Consider the following 22,458-nt stretch of genomic DNA (forward strand, 5'->3'; position numbering starts at 1 on the left):
TAATCCCAAAAGAGTTTGAGGTTGCTGTGAGCTGTGACACCACAGCCCTCTACCCAGGGCGACATAGTGAGACTCTGTCTCAAAAAAAGAAAAACAGAAAAGTACTTGGCTTAACATCAACTCAGATTTAAGCCTGGCTTCACTGTTAACCTTCATTCTAACTTTAGCTTTCACATTTGACAAGAGAGATGTTAATGGCACAGTTGGTGGGAGTGTTGATTGAAAAGTTACATAAATTCAGTTGGAACCATGTCTAATAGCCAGGAAAGAAAAAAACAAAACCAGTTGGATTTCCTGTTGATTTAACAATTATTACTACCCTTAACACAATAATTCATCCAACATCAAAAACAGTTTGTGAAGCACTAACTGTTAAGCAATTAGAGAATCTTAAATCACTGCTGAAAATATTGGCTTTCTAGCTAGTTGGTAGTGGGCAAGTACATAGGTCATTATGAAAGTTTTGAGATATGCAAAAATCAAGAAATGTAAAATTTGCAGGACAGAAACAAATGAGCCCTCCCAGCAACACCCATAAGCCAAGCAAGTTGAAACTCACACAGGTGAATCAGAAAGGATACTGTCAAACATGTATGAGGACAGTCTCTTTCTTTTTTTTTTTTTTTTTTAAAAGAGGACAGTCTCTTTCAATCATAGAATTCAAGATGGGTTTCTGTGATCTCTGAGACTAGATTAGCTGGCCCCTGTCCTCATCCAGATACTGTCACAATCTGTCACAGAGCAGTGTCTGTCTGTTTCTTTCTCCCTCTCCCTGTCTCTCTCTCTCTCTTTCTTTCCTCCCCCCACTCCTGAGGGTGGCAGTTTCGAACCCAGCCCCAGCCAGATAAAACAGCAATGAGAATGCTGGCTATTTTTTTGTTGCCGTTGTCAATGATGTTTAGCTGGCCCGGGCCACCCTTGGTGCATGTGGTCAGCCAAGCCAAGTACTTTTCTACAACAATATCCCTCTTCCTCCCCAAACCCCTGCTAGAAGTTATCTTTGGTGTACACCTGCTCACAGGAGAGCTTTTCTATCTAAGACTAGACTTATAGCAGTATTGAAAGTATTCTGAATTCTTTCTTGGGCTGGGATGAGTTTGTTCTGTGGTGCCAAACTAGAATAATAGAGCTGATGATTGAAGGAATTCATAAAGGTAAAAATGGTGTGTACAGTTTTGTAGAAGAAAAGTATTTCCATTTACGGATGATTTACAAATAGGACGAATTGTAATCAGTAATGGAATGTTTTTAAAGATTTTGATTTTATAAATGTTGAAGTAAAACAAATAATCATCTGTATTAATTGTTTGGGGGAATTATATTCTCTAGGGTTTCGAGCAGTCAAATTTACTTTGCACACCAGAGATCTGCTAAGCACAGTATTGTATATTCTCAACTCCTGCAGTTTATCTATTGAACATATCCAAAGCTTGAATACTAATGTGCATTCCCAGCCACTCAGAGAAGCTAAAAGGATGTCTGACAGGCCCATCAAATGGGATAAGTCTTATTACTCTTTTACTGGATTCAAGGACCCTGAAGAAGACCTTGAACAAGTCTCCAGAATGGAAACAACTCTAACGTATGTAAAAGTTTTTATTTACCTAAACTGTTATTTGTAGTTCATGTTTAAAATTAAAGCCTAATTGTCTAGGAAAAATAATCTCATTCCTATAGTTAATTCAATAACCATTATGAAAAAGAAATTTCATGTTTCTTACTTAAGGCTGCTAGAATACTTCCAACTGTATTTAATTTTTTGGTCTTTTTTGATACCCAACACATGTAGGAGATTGTTTTAAGTTTTAAAACTTCTATTCAAGTTACCCCTGGTGTATAGAAAAAGGCTATCCCTAAGACTATAAAAATATTTTATACTTCTTCACATATTAGGCATTTCTGAGCAAGAGTTCGGTAGTAATGTATTATAGTATAATAATCCATACATAAGAAAATATGTGGGGACATTATAAAATATCATCTAGAATAGCTTATTGATAAAAAATAATTTTTTAATTAACCATATATAAAGTATTTTCTATCATTTCATATGCCTTATTTATAAAGTCACCATTAATGAGTTTTGAGTAAGTCATCTTAAGACTCCATAGAGATCAATCATATTCTGTCCCTATGGTTGTATGTAAAAAGTTCAGTGCCTTACCAGAGGGTCTCATTTATTACAATATTGTGAATTATCATTAATTATTGACTGACATGGGATCTGCTTCGTGTATTATCTGTTCTAACTCAGAGATTCCTCCCTTTGTTACCTAGCTAGATCCCAAATAAGGCTGAAGAGAGGAAGGTAGCAGAGTCAAATGCAGGAAATGACACAAGTATATGTCTAAAGACGTGTGTGTTTGTATCCGTATATGTGATCGTCTATCTAAGATTATCTATATGCATAACTGACGGACAAATTACCACCCAAAATGTGTGGATTTTAATTGTTCAGATTCTCTTCTGTAAACAAAAGAGAGATGAAATGTGGGTTTGAGAAGAATAATTTACCAAAAGTAGTGAGACAGTAAGAATTAGAGCAAAAAATTAAGAGTCATAGTGGCATAGAAGTTGGTGAATTTAAAATTTGGTTTAGAGGGGCGGCGCCTGTGGCTCAGTGGTAAGGCGCCAGCCCCATATACTGAGGGTGACGCGTTTGAACCTGGCCTCAGCCAGCTGAAACAGTAATGAGAATTGCAACAAAAAATAGCCAGGCGTTATGGCGGGCACCTGTAAGTCCCAGCTACTCAGGAGGCTGAGGCAAGAGAATCGCCTAACCCCAGGCATTAGAGGTTGCTGTGAGCTGTGACGCCACGGCACTCTACCAAGGGTGACAAAGTGAGACTCTGTCTCAAAAAAATAAATAAGTAAAAAAATAAAATAAAATTTGGTTTAGAAAAACAAAAGAGATGATTTAAGATCAATTGCCCACAGAGGCTATAATAGAAAGTGAAATAGATTGCTGTGAGCACTAGTTGGAAGAGAGATTCTCAGCCGTGTATACACTGGGATACAGCACATAAAACTTTCCCTTATACCTGCAAGAGCAGTGGTTCTCAACCTTCCTAATGCTGCAACCCTTTAATACAGTTCCTCATGTTGTGGTGCCTTCAACCATAAAATTATTTTCATCACTACTTTATAATGATAATTTTGCTACTATTATAAATAGTAATGTAAATACCTGATATGCAGGATGTATTTTCATTGTTACAAAGGGGTCACGACCCACTGGTTGAGAACCGCTGTGCAAGAGGATATTGCTCATTACATCACATTGTGTACAGGTGAACAAAAAGTCAAGAGTGACGGGCCCAACAGGTATAGAAAGAAGTGGGATTGGCTCAGCACCTGTAGCTCAAGCAGCTAAGGCGCCAGCCACATACACCAGAGCTGGCGGGTTTGAACCCAGCCCAGGACCTGCCAAAACAACAATGACAACTACAACCAAAAAATAGCTGGGTGTTGTGGCAGGTGCCTGTAGTCCCAGCTACTTGGGAGGCTGAGGCAAGAGAATTGCTTAAGCCCAGGAGTTGGAGGTTGCTGTGAGCTGTGATGCCACAGCACTCTACCCAGGGCAACAGCCTGAGGCCCTGTCTCAAAAAAAAAAAAAGAAAGAAGTGGGACTGAGTTTAACTATAGGCAAAAAAAAAGAAAAAATAACAACTGTTGGACTGTTACTCAAGCTAAAGGGCTCAAGAATAATGTATTAAAGATAGCCAGGCACAGTTGCTCGCTCCTTCCATCCTAGCACTCTGGAAGGCCAAGGCAGAAGGATCACTTGAGCTAAGGAGTTCAAGACCAGCCTGAGCAAAAGCAAGCCTCTGTCTCTACTAAAAATAGAAAAAATAACCAGGTATTGTGGCATGCATGTGTAGTCCCAGCTACTCAGAAGGCTGAAGCAAGAAGATTCCTTGAAATCAGGAGTTTGAGGTTGCTGTGAACGAGGCTAAAGCCATAGCACTCTAGTCTGATAGAGCAAGACTGCCTTTTTTTCCCCTTTTATTAAGTCATATAAACATAGATCGTGAATACATTTATGCCTGTGTGGGATTCAATGTGTTGATTCTTTGTACAAATCAGAGTGCTTACATCCAGCCAACCAATCAACATAGCTTTCACCTCATTCCCTCAATCATTGTGTTAAGACATTTGTGTTCTGGGCGGCGCCTGTGGCTCAAGGAGTAAGGCGCCGGTCCCATATGCTGGAGGTGGCGGGTTCAAACTCAGCCCCAGCCAAAAACCACAAAAAAAAAGAAAAAAAAAAAGATATTTGTGTTCTATACTTCATAGATTTGACTTGTACCCTTGCAATATGTTCCATAGATGTGGTCCCAACATTCACCCTCCCTCCATCAAACCACCCTTCTCCCCACCTATCTCCCTCCCCTTCTCTCTTTCATCCTGGGCTGTAGTTGTGATTTATCTTTCATATGAAAATGTGAATGATTATAAATTGATTTCATAATAGTACTAAGTACATTGGATATTTTTTTCCATTCCTGAAATACTTTACTTAGAAGAATATTTTCTAGCTCCATCCATGTAAACATAAAAGAGGTAAAGTCTCCATTTTTTTTAATACTACATAATATTCCATGGTATACATATACCACAATTTATCAATCCATTCATGGGTCGATGGACATTTGGGCTTCTTCCATGATTTGGCAATTATGAATTGAGCTTCAATGAACAATCTGTGCAAATATCTTTATTGCAGAGTGATTTTTGGTCTTTTGGATATACACCTAGTAGAAGAATAGTCTCACTATGTCACCCCAGTAGAGTGCCATGGCATCACAGCTCACAACAACCTCAAACTCTTGGACTTAAGCGATTCTCTTGTCTTAGCCTCCCAAGTAGCTGGGACTATAGGCGCCCACCACAATGCCTGGCTATTTTTTGTTGTTGTTGCAGTTGTCATGGTTGTTTTAGCAGGCCCGGGCTGGGTTCAAACCTGCCAGCCCTAGTGTATGTGGCCAGAACCCTAGCCACTGAGCTATGGGTGCCGAGCCAGAAACTCTGTCTTTAAAAAGAAAAGAACAAAGAAAACAAAAATAAAAAAGAATAATGTATTAAAGAATTTCGGAGAAGCAGTTGGTGTGTGGGTTCAGTCGAGTATTTTGCAGAGCACACTTTTTTTCTGGAACTAAATGTGCAGCCATCATGAAAAGATTGGCCCAAAGACCAAGAACTAAGAGTTAGCCAACTGGCAAAGTAATGAAAATAGCTTGAAAGTATAAAAGGTCATTTCAACAAGAAAAGTGGTATTCTACTGGATTCTTTATCTAAGCTGAATTATTTATAATTTATTTGTATGTAGTTCATCTAAAAAAATTCCTCAGTCTTTAATAAAAATAAACTTTATTATATTACATTATACTAGATAGCAGGTTCTTAGGAGTAGAGAACATGTTTTAATCATTTTTATGTCCACTAATCTACTTCACAGATTCATAGAACCCATCTAGTATTTTCCAGTACATGTGATTGTGATATGCTGAAGGCTACATATAAGTGAACTTAGCATTTATGTGGAAATGTGAAGTAGCGTAATACAAATGGTAGTAATAGAAGTGACTTAGCAATGAATGTAAAGGGCCATTTTTTCTTTTTTTTTTTTGCAGTTTTTGGCCGAGGCCGGGTTTTGAACCCGCCACCTCTGGTATATGGGGCTGGTGCCCTACTCCTTTGAGCCACAGGCGCCACCCCCTGGGCCATTTTTTCTTATAGCACCTCTGTTAATTTCATTGGTGTTTATTTAAAAATGTCTGATATTTTTAGCAGGAGGCACACTGTCTTAAGGAAATTTTCTGTGTGTAGATAAGTTGTGTTTCTATGAATTCTCAATTTCCTCCTAGGTATATTTTGTTCTAAATTCAGGCTCTCATTTTTACAGTTATCAGGACAAGCTCAGAAAATGTCATTTTCACTTGTTATCTATCCTTAAAGAGGATAGCAATGTAACTTAAATAGACCACTGTTTCAGAAATCAAAGTCAGTAGAAACCTAACTTTCTTTTTTTTTTTTTTTTGTAGAGACAGAGTCTCACTGTACCACCCTCGGGTAGAGTGCCGTGGCGTCACACGGCTCACAGCAACCTCCAACTCTTGGGCTTACGCGATTCTCTTGCCTCAGCCTCCCAAGCAGCTGGGACTACAGGCGCCTGCCACAACGCCCGGCTATTTTTTTGTTGTAGTTTGGCCGGGGCTGGGTTTGAACCCGCCACCCTCAGCATATGGGGCCGGTGCCCTGCTCACTGAGCCACAGGCGCCGCCCGAAACCTAACTTTCTAATTAGGTTTCTGACTATTACTATCCAATCGAGTTGTCAGTAGCTATTTACCTTTACAGACATTAAAGTAAACCATTATTAGGAAGATAGTATCTTCCTTATCTTAGTTTCATAAAATGAAATTAATAATGACATAGTATTAGATAGTTTTTATGCTTAAATTTGGGGGACCTTAGATTATATTTCTTAAACATTGGTGTCTTAGTGACTTACGATGATACGTCAGGGAGTTTGAGTTTAGCTTAGTAATGTTTAATTTTAGAACAGACAGGCCAGGCTGCGTGGGATGAGTGAGGACAGCACTGCACTGAACTAAGGCAAGAAAGGGAGTACTCCCCTGTGGGCCCTTAAAGTGAATTGCTGTGTGGACTACGTGGAGCTGTGACACCTATACTGATTGCTGTGTAGACCGTGTGGAGTTAGGACAGCTGTGCTGATCCCAAGCAGAGATATTGCCCTATTTGAAGGAGCCTCTGCTGGCTTGGCATCCTATAGCTCAGTGAGTAGGGTGCTGGCTACATACACCGAAGCTGGCAGGTTTGAGCCTGGCCCAGGCCTGCTAAAACAACAATGAGAACTGCAACCAAAAATAGCTGGGCATTGTGACGGGTGCCTGTAGTCCCAGCTACCTGGGAGGCTGAGGCAGTAGAATCACTTAAGCCCAAGAGTTTGAGGTTTCTGTGAGCTGTGACGCCACAGCACTCTACCCAGGAGGACATAGTGAGACTCTCTCAAAAAAAAAAAAAGAAGGAGCCTCTGCTGAGAGTTCATGTTAGTGTTCTCAGAAAGGGTTCCAGAAGCTTATATCATAGAGGCCAACATGGTATCTATATCACGTTCTCATTTCAGTTATGATTGATTTTTTTAATTCTCTATTTTACAACTAGTTAACTTGTTGAACTAGTTAAGAGCTTTTTTTAGTCATTTTGAGTCAACTATTTAAGAGCTTTTGAAGCAAGTGACTGCCTGAGATTTAGGGTGCCCTATAATTTGACTAAAACCTTTTAGCCATCACAGTCATTTTGGTTATGTACAGTTTAAGTTTTTAATTTTTTTTTTTTTAAGACACAGTCTCACTTTGTCACCCTTGGTATAGTGCTGTGGCGTCATAACTCACAGCAGCCTCCAACTCCTTGGCTTAGGTGATTCTCCTTTCTCAGCCTCCCAAGTAGCTAGGACCTCAGGCGCCCGCCACAACACCCGGCTATTTTTTTGTTGCAATTGTCTTTGTTTAGCTGAACCAGGCCTGTTTCGAACCTGCCAGCCTCAGTGCATGTGGCCAGCGCCGTAACAACTGTGCTACAGGTGCTGAACCAGCTGTCCAAAGCATTTTTAAATTAAAAAAAAAAATTATGAAAATAAATCAGTTATGTTTTTTAAATACATTAAATGCAAGAATTATCAGGTCATTTAAGTTCTATTTAATCTTATTTTCATGTTACATTCAATAATTACATTTTAATCTACATTTTAGGACATACTATGTAATTTTGTATTTCTCAGCAAATTGTGTTTTAGCCCACTTCAAAATCACTCTATTATATATTATATAAAATTGATAAAAATAAGTTTTTAATACCTGAGAAGCTTTTGAAATTATATACGATTATATAAGGAATTTTCCAATCTGAAAAAAGTTAGGAAATGATGTTCTTTGTTGTAGATTTCAGTATTTCCATATTTTTTCATGTATTCTTTGATTATCAAATTTTAAAAATATATTTTAATTATGTAACTTATGTTTGGAAGGAGCCAACAGGACCCATTTATATTTAAGTAATATAATCTCATGTGAAGTATCTATCCCACTGAAAAAAAGACATGTCATTGAACCATAGAAAGCTATTGAAATACTATTCTGTTAACTACTTAGATACCAATAAAGGACAGAGGTCCATTTTTTCTATTTGATGTTAGCTCAAGTAGTTGAATTTAACTTTCAGTGTCTTAAGTTCTGAATCAATCTTTGTGTGCATGAAATACCATGTTCTACAACATTGGAACCATTTCCATACAACTACTTGGGAATTTGATAGTGATGATTTAACTCACATCATGTATTTAAATATTCTTCCCCTTGTTTACAGGCCAAGTCAATGTTTTTCAAATTACAGGTCATAATGCACAATTTAGTGATTTAGGACCAGCAAAGTTGTTTTACTTTGCTTTGTTCTTTAAAAAAAAAAAAAAATTATACATTATGAATGCAGTTCTGGTAATAAGTATTATTTCTCAAAATATTTTTGTTTAGTTTCTCACACACACTCTCATATATGTGAGTACTCTAGTACTTTAATTTACATAATAAATTGCATGTTGTCTATTGATCTCACTGTAATGGCATTCAAACATGAGATAATAAAAGACTTCTCTTTCCCTCATGAAGGTAATAGGATAAGGGGGAAATAAGACATGTACAAAGAAATTGTTATATAAATAAACTGTGATTGGTTCAAAAGGGATATTGTAGAAGCACTAAGGCCAGTTAGGGTAAATCAGTCCAGAAAGGTTTTAAAGTACACACAGCTCTTGGCTTACAGTTTGTTTTCATAATTTTTATTTAGTGGGGGGAAAGATCATTCAAAGTTGCTTAGTAGGACTCTGCATTGCCACATTTTTCCCCCTAGACTACTGGAGTAACTTCCTAAAGGATCTTTCTACAAGAGTCTCTTCCCTACAACCTGTATTCTATATTCCCTCTAACCTGCACTCTCAGTTTTACAGAAAGATTTTATCACATCATTCTTCTTAATAGTTCACATTGTCCAGAGAAGTATTTCTCAGTGGGTAGCCTGCAAATTCTCAGGGATTCATTTATGAAATTTCATGGAGGTTGGTAAAGGAAAACAAGGGAATTCCAGTAACAGACAACTTTTAGGAATTTTTGAAACATAGAAAGCAAACAGGATTAGAACTATGGAAAAACAAGCCAACTAGATGCCTAATATCAACTCTATAATTTATTTGTCCTATGAGGTCCAGCCAATGTAATAAGAAACTGAAATAGGCTCTGCGCCAGCCACATACACTAAGGCTGGCAGGTTTAAACCCAGCCTGGGCCAGCTAAGCAACAATGACAACTGCAACAGAAAAATAGCTGGGTGTTGTGGTGGGCGCCTGTAGTCCCAGCTACTTGGTAAGCCGAGACAAGAGAATTGCTTGGGCCCAAGTTTGAGGTTGCTATGAGCTGTGACGCTATGGCACTCTACTGAGGGTGACATGGTGAGACTCTGTCTCAAAAAAAAAAAAAAAAAGAAAGAAAGAAAGAAACTGAAATGGGATATGTGGAAAGGCAGAAATGCACTTGCACAATTATGACTGTCACCAAGAAAATCCAAGAGAATTTTATACTCAGGGTTCTTGGTTGCCTGCAAAAAAAACCAACTCTATCTAATATGAGTAGAAAATGAATTACAAGGATGTCAAGTATCTCGTGATGTTTATAGGAAGCCTGGAGAATAGAAAAATGGCCTGATGGGTATGAGCCAAAAAAATGAGATTCCCATTTTTCTGTAGATCCTTTTGTTAAGTCTTTTTCCCCAAGAATTGATCCATGTACTTATTAAAATTGTTTTAAAGAAATATAAGAACTACTAATAATGAAAAAATTAATGAGCATAAAAAGTGACTGAAAATGTTTCTCATGATGACTTTCACCTGACTTGTTAGGTGCGTTATTTCATCAAAATTCTTTTTTTTGAGACCGCGTCTCACTGTGTTGCCCTCAGTAGAGTGCCATGGCATCACAGCTCACAGAAACCTCAAACTCTTGGGCTCAAGTGATTCTCTTGCCTCAGCCTCCCAGGTAGCTGGAACTACAGGCACTGGCCACAACGCCCAGCTATTTTTAGAGACGGGGTCTTGCTCTTGCTTAGGCTGGTCTCAAACCGGTGAGCTCAGGCAATCCACCCACCTCGGCCTCTCAGAGTGCTAGTGCTAGGATTACAGGTATGAGCCACTGCGCCCAGCCCTAGTCAAAATTCTTAAACATGGGATGATATCTCTTGTACATGAGCACCATACTAGGAAGAAAATTCTTCTGTTGATTTTTTTCCCAGTTTGATTTATCATATATTGAAGAAAAAAGAACTCTCTACAGTTATTTTATTTCATTTTTTTCTAGATAAATACTTGCAAACAGTAGCCAGACACTTAAATTCTTTCCTTTTTACTTATTTTTTATTTCTATTTTGACATAGTTTCAGACTCAAGAAAATTTGCAAGAATAATAATACAAAGAACTCCCATACACCTTCCAGGCAAATGCCCCAAATGTTAACCTTTATCACATTTGCTATCTTATTCTCTCTATACATAAATTTTTATACATAAATTATGTATGCATACGTATTTTCCCTGAACCTTTTGAGTAAATTTTAACCACAATCTCCCTTTACCCCTAAATAGTTGGGTCGTATTTTCTAAGCTACAAACACATTCTTTCATATAAGATAATTGTGGGTGGCGCCTGTGGCTCAGTCCGTAAAGCGCCGGCCCCATATACCGAGGGTGGCAGGTTCAAACCCGGCCCCAGCCAAACTGCAACCAAAAAATAGCTGGGCGTTGTGGCGGGCGCCTGTAGTCCCAGCTACTCGGGAGGCTGAGGCAAGAGAATCGCTTAAGCCCAGGAGTTGGAGGTTGCTGTGAGCTGTGTGAGGCCACGACACTCTACCAAGGGCCATAAAGTGAGACTCTGTCTCTAAAAAAAAAAAAGATAATTGTAAAAATCAGGAAATTAACATTTAATAACAATATGATTATCAGCTAATTTCTAGATCTTATTCAGTTTCCCTCATTTTCTGAGCACTGCCCTTTATTAAGAAAAGAAAACTTCAGATCTTGAGCCACATGCAGTTGTCATGGCCCTTTAGTCTTTACCATGGAAAAGTTCTCAGTTTTTTCTTGTCTTTTGGTACCTTGATGAGTACAAGCAAATTATTCTGTAGAATGTCCCTCAGTTTGATTTTATCTGGTGTTTCCTCATTGTTAAATGAGTCAGGTTATTCATTAGCAGGAATACCTCAGAAGTGATGTAGTGTTTTCAGTGGATTATGCAGGAGCCACATGATGTTGATTTATCTTATTACTGATAGGTATTAACTTGAATCATTTGATTCATATAATGTCTCCCAGTTTCTTCTACAATAAAGTTATATTTTTTTCCTTTAATTTGTTTCTTTGGAGGAGATATTATCAAGCAAATGAGCTCAGTGCCCAGTGTGCATAACTGGCCTTTGGGGGAAAAAAAGACTTTATTGCAAAACCAGCCAGCAAGGAAACAGGAGTGGGGTCAGATCTGTCTCCCTGATTTGGGGACTAGGGTAAATTTATGGTTGCAGAGGGCAAGAGAAAGGATTTAGGAATGTTAACTTGTCAGGGTCTGACTGGAGAGCTTTGACCATTTATAGAAAGTGGGGTAGTTGAGGTGGATTTTAGACCCTGATCTTTTGAGCCAGTAAACCCTTTGCTTCTGAAAGAGCTCTGGCATTCAAGTTCTGGTCATGTCCCAGTCTTGGTTCTGAGGAGAGAAATCGTTGGTTCTAGGTGTTGTTAGAGGTCAAACCTTATTCTATGGCACATGCCCCAGCTACATGACTCTGTTATATCTAAAAGGCGACGACATTTTGTCACCAATAGAATAGGCCCAGTTTGGAGTGGTCCTGTGGTTACAGAGATATTTAGAGCTATATAAATATTCATTCACTCACTAAAAATGTATTCCCTGGTTCTAAAATTTATTGATGATTCTTGCCAGATTCACATACTACTCTAACAGTTGCCTAATGTTGATTTCCTAATATCATCATGTTTTCAAGCTTGCTTCTGTGTCCCTGTCATTTCTTCAGTACTTCTTTACTCTCTGGTTCATCAAGATGATCCAGACTCATCTGGGCTGTCCTTGCCCCAAAGTTTGATCCAGCCATTTTGCCAAGAAGCTCTGTTCTTTGTAATTGTAGGACCTATCAACCACTAAGTACTACATGCTCTGGATTGCTACTAATCATCTCAGTAGACAGAGCTAGGAAAAATGTATCTTTATATCTATGACTATGAAAAACCATGATAAGAACCTTCATTTTTATCTTAGTGTTTAGAAATAAAATGCAAAAATTATTAGACTAGACTGGTTGATACGAATACACTAAAGGTCAGAATTCAAAAAATGAAGTCATCAACGTACAATCATAAGATTATGCAAGGGGACTTCAAAAGTTTGTGGAAAATGGAATTAAGGGATAAAAATATAGGGCAGCACCTATGGCTCAAAGGATTAGGGCACCAGCTCCATATACTGGAGGTGGCGGGTTCAAACCTGGCCCCAGCCAAAAACTGCAAAAAAAAAAAGAGAGAGAGAGATAAAAATATAAACTTTATGGGCAGCACCTGTGGCTCAGTGGGTAGGGCCCCAGCCCCATATACCGAGGGTGGCAGGTTCGAACCCAACCCCCGCCAAACTGCAACAAAAAAATAGCCAGGTGTTGTGGAGGGCGCCTGTAGTCCCAGCTACTCGGGAGGCTGAGGCAAGAGAATCAACTAAGCCCAGGAGTTGGAGGTTGCTGTGAGCTGTGACGCCATGGCACTCTACTGAGAGCAATAAAGTGAGACTGTGTCTCTTTATATATATAAACTTCATTTCTCAACATAAATTCCATCAAGTTCAAGATACTTTTGTAAACAGTGATACCAGCTATTTAGTCTATCTGTAAAGTACTGATGGTCCTCAGAATTTAACCATGCCAATCCATGACTTTTTGCATTATTAACTGAATAAAAATAGGTGACCTTTAAAGATTTTTTTAGATCAAGAAACAGAAAGAAGTCAGGAGCCAAACCAGACTGTAAAGTGCATGCCTACTGATTTCTCATTGAATCTTTCATAAAATTGTATATGTTTGATGAGAGGAATGAACAGGAGCATTTTTGTGTGGGAGAATGGTGAAACTTTCTTGGGCATTTTTCTACTAAAGCCTTGGCTTACCATTCTCAAAACACTTATAATAAGCAGGTTTTATAGTTGTTTGGTCCCCCAGGAATCTCCTAAAAACGGTTGTCCTTTTCTTTTGCTTTGACTGGATCACTTGCACCTCTTGTAGCCATTCCTTTGATTGTGCTTTGTCTTCAGGATCCTGCTCAGAAAGCCACATTTCATCTCCTGTTAACAGTTCTTCAAAGAAATGCTTCAGGACCTTGATACTGCTTGTTTAAAATTTCTCTGAAAGCTCTGCTCTTGTCTATAGCTGATCTGGGCACAGTGGTTTTGGCACCTAAGTGGAAAGTTTGCTGAACTTTTTTTCTCCATCAGAATTGGGTAAACAGAACCAGTTGAGATGTCCATAATCTTGGGTGTTGTTTCTGCTGTTGGATGTGAGTCCTTCTCAATTAGGGCACAAACAAGATTAATTTTTTCCTCTTAAACTGATGTGGCTGATCTGCCGCTACACTGGTCATGTTCAACATCGCCTCGTTTCTTCTTAAACTGGGTTATCCATTTGTAAACTGATGATTTATTTGTGGCTTTTCTCCATAATTTTTTCATAAAGCATCAGTAATTTCACCGAGCTTCACCATAAATCTGATGTTTGTTCTTGCTTCAATTTTAGCAGAATTCATGTTGATCTGATAGAGGCTTTTTTCCAACTGGTATCTTACCCTTCTTAGTGCCTCAAACTAGATCCTATTCAGATATGTTATAACAAGTTAGGAACAGTTTATTTTGGTGCTAAGAAATATTGAAATTCATTTATACTTTTAAAATAATATGCAATTTCCATGAACTCTTTGAAATCCCCTTTATTTCAATCTATATTATATTTGGTGCCCAGACCAAATACAGTATGTCATTTGATAATTCGTGTGTCACTGAATCATGCTTTCTCTTACTGATTTAAAGTAAATTGAATAACATGTATTACTTAATAATTAAGGAAAGGTTGGAAGATTGTAATGCAGTATCTAATAACAGTGATATAAATTAAGATATTTTCAATTATTTATCACCATGCAGAAGTGACAAAATTCTTACCAATAATCTTAAAAGGGGTATAATAGTGATTATTAATTGCTATGCAAAGTTAGTGAATCAAAAAATGTTGAACACTTTTACCTAGAGCAATGGTTCTCAATCTTCATAATGCTACAGCCCTTTAATACAGTTCCTGTGGGTCACAACCCACAGGTTGAGAAATGCTGACCTCGAGGATAAGATCGCAATTTCTTTTCCCCACGTGCAAGACCCTTTATGGTCTGACCCCCTTCCAGACTCTTCTCATGCTCTCCCTTTGTCAGGGCATCATAGGATCTGGACATATTGCTCCATCTTATACATCCTCGTGCATCATGATTGAGACATATTGCTTCATCTTATAGATCCTCGTGGACTAGTATGGTTGGCATGCCCTTCCCTCTCACCTACCTAGAAAGCTCTGATACATCTCTCAGGTTCCAAATCACATGTGTGTATTACCTGTTCTACCAGACTGTCAAAGCAAAATTAATTACGTCTTTCTCTCTTCTCATAGTAGTGCTTACATTTTATTCTAATTGCCTATCTCTGTATTTCATATTAAATTTATCTTTCTTTACAACAGGGACTTTTTCTTACTTATGATCCCAATGCAGTGCAGTATCAGGCAAGGCATTCCGGAACAAATGCATAATGATTTGGTGGTTCCAGTAGTCTAAACTTGGTAATTTCTTAAATGCCTTAGAATAGATCACAACTTCTAAAACATTTAAAGTAACTATTGAGAAACCTTTTTTCTTTCTTTTTTGGAAGACTTTGGCAAGTATTTTTGGAATAGATACATGAACTCTTCTGCAACAGTGCTGTATTTTGTGACCATCACTGATATATTCCACAGGGGTTTGTCAGGTGTCCTGGTGATGTGGATCTGTGTGACATATCTTTGTTCACTCTTGTGATCATTTGCCCCCTGATCCTCTAAACTTTGTCTCTTGCACAGCTATGCCTAAGGCCTACCCACCACCACTAACACTACTCTTAGACTCTGAGATGTTCCCCTAAGCCCTGAGTCACCTTGTCATGCTACCCCACACAGTCCTGCCACAGCTCTTCAGCCTCCCAGAATTCCACCCAGTCACTCAATTCTCCAGACTTCCCTTGAGGAGCCAGAGACCCTGAGAAGTAACAAGCACCCAGCACCCCTGTGTCATGATGATCATAACACCAAGTAAAAAGTGATTTCCAGGGGGCAGTCCTGTTTTCTGGAAGGCCATATGAGCTGATTTTCAGGTCTTGCCTGAATGTTATCCTCTCCTAATCCTTAAAGCATTTTTATTGGGCGGCACCAATGGCTCAGTGGGCAGGGCACCTGCCCCATATATGGAGGGTGGTGGGTTCAAACCTGGCCCCGGCCAAACTGCAACAAAAAAATAGGCAGGTATTGTGGTGGGCGCCTGTAGTCCCAGCTACTCTGGAGGCTGAGGCAAGAGAATCGCCTAAGCCCAGGAGTTGGAGGTTGCTGTAAACCGTGTTATAGCACTCTACCGAGGGCAATAAAGTGAAACTCTATCTCTACAAAAAAAAAAGGCAATTTTAATTATCTTTCTTTTAAGACTATACAGGTAAACATTCTAAGAAATAGAGGATTAGAGAACATCTTTTTGCTAAGACTGAGATTCAACTGGGTATTGGTTGGTTGGAAAGAAATGGAGTTGTAAATGAGCCCCAGCATAATAGTGATGAGACCCATCTGGAAGGAGCAGGTGTTTTTGGAGACTTCATGACAAAAAGACTAGATTAGTAAAGTCTGACCAGTGGAGAGACTTGGAATAAACATCAAGAGCTAAGCATATTGGCTCAGCCGCTAGAGCACCCAGTTATATATTCCGGGACTGGCAAGTTCAAGCCCCACCCAGCCTGCCAAACAGCACAACTACAACAAAAAAATAGCTGGGAGTTGTGGTGGCCACCTACTGTAGTCCAGCTACTTGGGAGGCTGAGGCAAGAGAATCACCATAAGCCCAAGTGTTTGAGTTTGCTATGAGCTGTGACGCCAAGGCACTCTACCAAGGGCTACATAGTGAGACTCTGTCTCAAAAATAAAAAGAGCCGAGTGTGTTAATATCCAAGATTAAAGTAAAAGGAGAAATCACTTCGAGCTCCAGGCTCCTGCAAAGCTAGTGCCACTGCCGTCTCCCTTCAGCCGCCATCATGATTATCTACCGGGACCTCATCAGCCACGATGAGATGTTCTCCAACATTTACAAGATCCGAGAGATCTTGGACAGCCTATGCTTGAAGGTGGAGGGGAAGATGGTCAGTAGGACAGAGGGTAACATTGATGACTCACTCATTGGTGGAAATGCTTCCGCTGAAGGACCCGAGGGTGAAAGCGCAGTTATCACTGGTGTTGATATTGTCATGAACCATCACTTGCAGGAAACCAGCTTCACAAAAGAAGCCTACAAGAAGTACATCAAAGATTACATGAAGTCAATCAAAGGCAGACTTGAAGAACAGAGACCGGAAAGAGTAAAACCTTTTATGACAGGGGCTGCAGAACAAATCAAGCACGTCCTGGCTAATTTCAAAAACTACCAGTTCTTCATTAGTGAAAACATAAATCCAGATGGCATGGTTGCTCTCCTGGACTACCATGAGGATGGTGTGACCCCAGATATGATTTTCTTTAAGGATGGTTTAGAAATGGAAAAATGTTAACAAATTTGGCGATTACTTTGGATCTATCACCTGTCACCATAACTGGCTGCTGCTTGTCATCCACACAACACCAGGACTTAAGACAAACAGGACTGATGTCATCTTGAGCTCTTCATTTATTTTGACTGTGATTTATTTGGAGTGGAGGCATTGTTTTTAAGGAAAAACATGTCATGTAGATTGTTTAAAAATAAAATGCGGGCGGTGCCTGTGGCTCAAGGGGTAGGGCGCCGGTCCCATATGCCGGAAGTGGCGGGTTCAAACCCAGCCCCGGCCAAAAACCAAAAAAAAAAATAAAATAAAATAAAGGTTGCTGTGAGCCATATGACGCCATGGCACTCTACCGAGGGCGGTACAGTGAGACTCTGTCTCTACAAAAAAAAAAATAAATAAAATAAAATAAAATGCATTTAAACTCATTCGCGAGAATGCCTTTTAGTTTAATACACTTTTAAACTAAATCCATCCTATAGTGTTCCTGCAGAAGCTAGAGACTGGTTGTAGGCCACTACTAGAAAGCATAAGACTGTCATCAGATAAATTCTACAGTGGAAGCCACTCCTGAGACTGGTATGTAAAGAAACCAAAAGTTTTAATTCTGAGTTACAGTAAAGGAAGAGACCGTGCTCATAGCAGGCCAACACTTGAAGTGGAGCCTTAACACATTTCAACACCTACAACGGAAGTAGTGACTGTGGAAGAAATTACCAAGAGAATAAAAAGAGACTAATTCAGTTGGGAAAAAAAAAATAATAAATAATCTTTTCAGTTTCCCTCACAAGGATGCATTGCCTCTTAATTGTTACCAGTTCCATGGTTTTTGAGTTTGATTTTTATGTCTTACTGAATCTACCATAACATTGTTTGCTTACTGATCTATTATTATGAGTTCTACCCTTATATGTATATTATTGGCATAAAATAAGCTCTAGTGTAGGTTACTGAAAGTAGTAAAAAACATAAGTGGAAGGTTTGTAAATACCTGTAATTTTTTTGATTATTCCATCTCTAGAAATCTAGTGACAGGTTTGATGTAATTAAAATTTAATTTTATAATATGCAAAGGAAGTTGTCATAACTCGAATATGATTTGACACATGCTGGCTGTAAGCAGTCTATTTGAGAAGTAGGTATTTCCCTAAAAGAATAGACTTGATAGAAAAAAAGCTTTGATTGAAAATTAAGTTTTAAACTTTGGCGCTGCTTTAAGGTATGTGTCTTTTAATAGTAGAAATGTTTACTTTATGGTGTACTTTATGGTGAGTATTGCAAAGTGTATCTGTATCTCTGTTTTTTTTTTCTAGATCCTGGTTAGATAACAATGGGAAAAGTGCCGTTAAAAAGTTGAAAAATAGTTTGCCACTTAGAAAAGAACTTGATCGTTTAAAAGATGAATTGTCTCATCAGTTGCAACTCTCAGATATCAGGTAATAAAAAAGAACCTAATATAAAGATTAAAGTAAGCATGACTCAATTACTAGGAAAACTTCCAACAGCTAGATATTTGCATCTTTAATTATTCTGATAACTAAATATTCTTCAGTCTTTTTATGAACATAATCAAATGTTCATTTGTGTAAGAAAATTTTGAATTTCCTGTCAAATATTGAAGTAAACTTTAAGTGCTGACATTTTTGGCATAATAGTTGAACATTTCTTACACAATGAGTTTGTAAGAAAAATATCCTTTTCTGGCTCTGCACCTGTGGTTCAAGCGGCTAAGGCACCAGCCACATACACCTGAGCTGGTGTGTTCAAATCCAGCCCAGGCCCACCAAACAACGACAGCTGCAACCAAAAAAAATAAGTAAAAATAGCTGGGTGTTGTGGCGGGCGCCTGTAGTCCCAGCTACTTAGGAGGCAGAGGCAGGAGAATCGCTTCAGCCCAGGAGTTGGAGGTTGCTGTGAGCTATGATGCCACAGCACTCTACCCAGGGTGACAGCTTGAGGCTCTGTCTTTTTTTTTTTGTAGAGACAGAGTTTTACTTTATTGCCCTTGGTAGAGTGCCGTGGCATCACACAGCTCACAGTAACCTCCAACTCCTGGGCTTAGGCGATTCTGCCTCAGCCTCCCGAGCAGCTGGGACTACAGGCGCCTGCCACAACGCCTGGCTATTTTTTTGTTGCAGTTTGGCCCGGGCTGGATTTGAACCCGCCACCCTCAGTATATGGGGCCGGCGCCCTGCTCACTGAGCCACAGGCGCCGCCCAGAAAAATAGCCTTTTTCATATACACATAATACATGTATATAAAAAATTATGCCTCATCATGTAAGATTGATATTTGAATTTAGAAAGAAGAGGGGAGAGAGAAAATAGTTCTTATATTCTTAGTTCTATGTTACATAGCACAACTTTTTAGATAAGTTTTTATAAACTTGGAAATTATGCTTACATACCTACTGAAATTTATTATGAAAATAGATTTAACAGCTCTTAAAAATGTAAGGAAGGGGAAATGAGGTGGTCAGGTGATTCAGTCATTGTACTCCATGTTTTTAAAACTGAAAAATTATCAGTTGGTCTCATGCTTAAACATTTCTGTTTATTTTTGCTATAGTCTATCTTGTTGTTTTCAACACTCATAATCAGGACTTTTTTCTCATTTGAACCAAATGACTGTTTGGATACCATAACAGCACCTTTTTCCCCGTACTTACAGAGTATAGATAGTATTTACAGTACTGTTCTTATATATTCAAATAATCATTTTATAAGATAATTCATATTTCAAAGCAAAGCCTTTAGACTTGCATTGTGTGGAATGTTTCAGTTTATGTTGATAGCTGTTTTTTTACAATGACATCAGTAGTTTTTACATAAAGCTTTGACTATTGGGGCTTCTTCCAGTTCCACAGTTTAATAACATAAACTTTTCTAACTAAAAACAAAATAGTAGGATTATTTTTAGAAGGTTTTGAAATTAGCAAGTTCATGTGCAGGAAAATAACTTTTCTAGTATAAATTTTAAAAGTTCTGTCAAAGCAGACTGGGATTAGGAAAAAGAAAGGATTTCTTAAATGTTAAAGGAATTCTGGGCAGTGCCTGTGGCTCAAAGGAGTAAGGCACCAGTCCCATATGCCAGAGGTGGCAGGTTCAAACCCAGCCCCAGCCAAAAACTGCAAAAAAAAAGTTAAAGGAATTCAGTAGTATTTTACAATCTTATGGAGAAATTTCTCATCTTAAATTTATACTCTGGGAAATATCAATAGATGTAACCCACATAAGCAAAAGCTCTTGGGGGGGGGGGTAACCCACATAAGCAAAAGCTCTTGGGGGGGGGCTCTCATTTTTTCTCATTTTTTCATTTAATCCAGTAGAAAGGGATTCTGAGACCAGAACATCTGAGGACCATGGACATGAGAGCTGGTCCGTTTACTGGAAAATTGACCAACACACCAACAAATAGAAACATTGTGATAATGACATTATTTTTCATTCTAAACAACCTATAGGAAAGACCACTTATTAATGAAAACAACATCTAGTAACTATCACTTAAAATTTTTAAATGTCAAATAATCAAAAATTAATGCCTTTGAAATTATATCTTAATTTTTCCATTGTGATTTAAAGGAAAAAATTTTAAATCAGTTTTCATTTTATCAGAAATGGGACTCATCAGAATCAGTACTGGGCTGAAGGAGGAACATAAGTTTGTTGAGAGCCTGTTTTGAATGCTTAACTCCTCCTTGTATTCTTAGTTCTGTGTTACATAGAACTCCTCCACATATATTATCTCTTTGATTTACTCTACCTAAGAAGTAGGAAGTGTCCTCACTTTGCATTAGAAAAGCTAAAAGCAGGTTGTCCAAGGTCATGTAGAGCTAGTAAATCAAAGAATAAGAATTCAAAGGTGGGGTCCAGCATGGTGGCTCATGCCTGTAATCCTTGCACTCTAGGAGGATGAAATGAGAACATTGCTTGAGGCTAGGAGTTTGAGACCAGCAGGAGCAAGAACGCTATAAAAAAAAAATAGAAAAAATCATCCAGGGCGGCGCCTGTGGCTCAGTGAGTAGGGCACCGGCCCCATATGCCGAGGGTGGCGGGTTCAAACCCAGCCCCGGCCAAACTGCAACAAAAAAAATAGCCGGGCGTTGTGGCGGGCGCCTGTAGTCCCAGCTGCTGGGGAGGCTGAGGCAAGAGAATCCCGTAAGCCCAAGAGTTAGAGGTTGCTGTGAGCCGTGTGATGCCACGGCACTCTACCCGAGGGCAGTATAGTGAGACTCTGTCTCTACAAAAAAAAAAAAGAAAAAATCATCCAGGCGTAGCAGCATGCATCCATAGTCCCAGCTACTCAGGAAGCTTAGGCAGAATTGCTTGAGCCTAGGAGTCTGAGGTTGCAGTGACTTGTGGTGATGCTATTGCACATTAGCCAAGGTGACAGGGTAAGACTCTGTCTCAAAAAAAAAAGGGTGGGTTCAGTGGCTCACATCTGTAATCCTAACACTCTGTGAAGCTCAGGCAGGAGGATCCCTTGAGGAGTTTGAGACAGCCAGAGCAAGAATGATACTCTGTCTCTACTAAAAATAGAAAAACTAGCCGAGCATTGTGGCAGGCACCTGTAGTCCCAGCTACTTGGGAGGCTAAGGCAGGAGGATCACTTGAGCCCAGGAGTTTGACGTTGCTGTGAGCTAATCTGATGCCATAGCACTCCAGCCCAGGTAACAGAGTGAGACTCTGTCTCAAAAATAAATACATATCTACATAGAATTCAAAGGTGGGTTTTCTGATGTGGCTTACAACCAGTACTCTTTATGTTTACACAGTAGCGCTTTTGTGACATCATGTCAATATCAGGTTCCATTAGTTTATAAAAGGAACAGAACACATAATGTCATCAAAATCACTTTCTCTAGATAAGATAAAAAGAATCTGATAAACCTAACTGGAATTTTATATTGGAATTTGAATCTAAAACAAAATCATCTGGCTCAGTACCCATAGCACAGTGGTTACGGCACCAGCCACATACACCAAGGCTGGCAGGTTCGAACCTGGTCCAAGCCAGCTAAACAGCAATGACAACTGCAGCAAAAAATAGCCAGGCATTGTGGACAGTGCCCGTAGTCCCAGCTACTTGGGAGGCTGAGGCAAGAGAATCACTTAAGCCCAAGAACTTGAGGTTGCTGTGAGCTGTGATGCCATGGCACTCTACCCAGGGTGACATAGTGAAACTCTGTCTCAAAATTAAATAAATAGGGCAGCGCCTGTGGCTCAAAGGAGTTAGGCGCTGGCCCCATATGCCAGAGGTGGCGGGTTCAAACCCAGCCCTGGCCAAAAACTACAAAAAAAAAAAATAATAATCAAAATTAAATAAATAAATAAATAAAACAAAATCATCATTATTATACAATGTGGAGGAGAAAAATTTTTTTTCAAAGTTTTTCCTATTTCATCTTCTTATTTTAAAACAGAAACAATGTATGTTTTGCTTATTTTAAATCTTTGGATGCCTGAAATAGCCATAATATT

At 38.9% G+C, this 22,458-nt stretch overlaps 2 protein-coding genes across 7 annotated transcripts in view; both read left to right on the forward strand.

Annotated features, from left to right (window-relative positions):
* Positions 1-22,458, forward strand: part of TCAIM (T cell activation inhibitor, mitochondrial) — a 61,295-nt gene that overhangs the window by 26,810 nt on the left and 12,027 nt on the right. For all 6 annotated transcript variants that reach the window (XM_053599211.1, XM_053599214.1, XM_053599212.1 and 3 more), the window contains exons 5-6: positions 1,330-1,582; positions 18,289-18,411. In XM_053599211.1, coding sequence (XP_053455186.1) covers positions 1,330-1,582; positions 18,289-18,411 — 376 coding nt within the window. The remainder of the gene's footprint in view (positions 1-1,329; positions 1,583-18,288; positions 18,412-22,458) is intronic.
* LOC128591602 (translationally-controlled tumor protein-like) lies at positions 16,389-18,211 on the forward strand. The gene is made up of 2 exons (XM_053599216.1): positions 16,389-17,159; positions 17,458-18,211. Exon 1 carries the CDS (start codon positions 16,475-16,477, stop codon positions 16,982-16,984), a length of 510 nt encoding a protein of 169 aa, XP_053455191.1. The 5' UTR covers positions 16,389-16,474; the 3' UTR covers positions 16,985-17,159; positions 17,458-18,211.

The sequence above is a fragment of the Nycticebus coucang genome, chromosome 8, assembly GCF_027406575.1.
Source record: "Nycticebus coucang isolate mNycCou1 chromosome 8, mNycCou1.pri, whole genome shotgun sequence".
Taxonomy (NCBI): domain Eukaryota; kingdom Metazoa; phylum Chordata; class Mammalia; order Primates; family Lorisidae; genus Nycticebus; species Nycticebus coucang.

Coding starts and splice junctions, on each gene's coding strand:
- LOC128591602 (XM_053599216.1), top strand. CDS start 16,475: ATGATTATCTACCGGGACCTCATCAGCCACGATGAGATGTTCTCCAAC.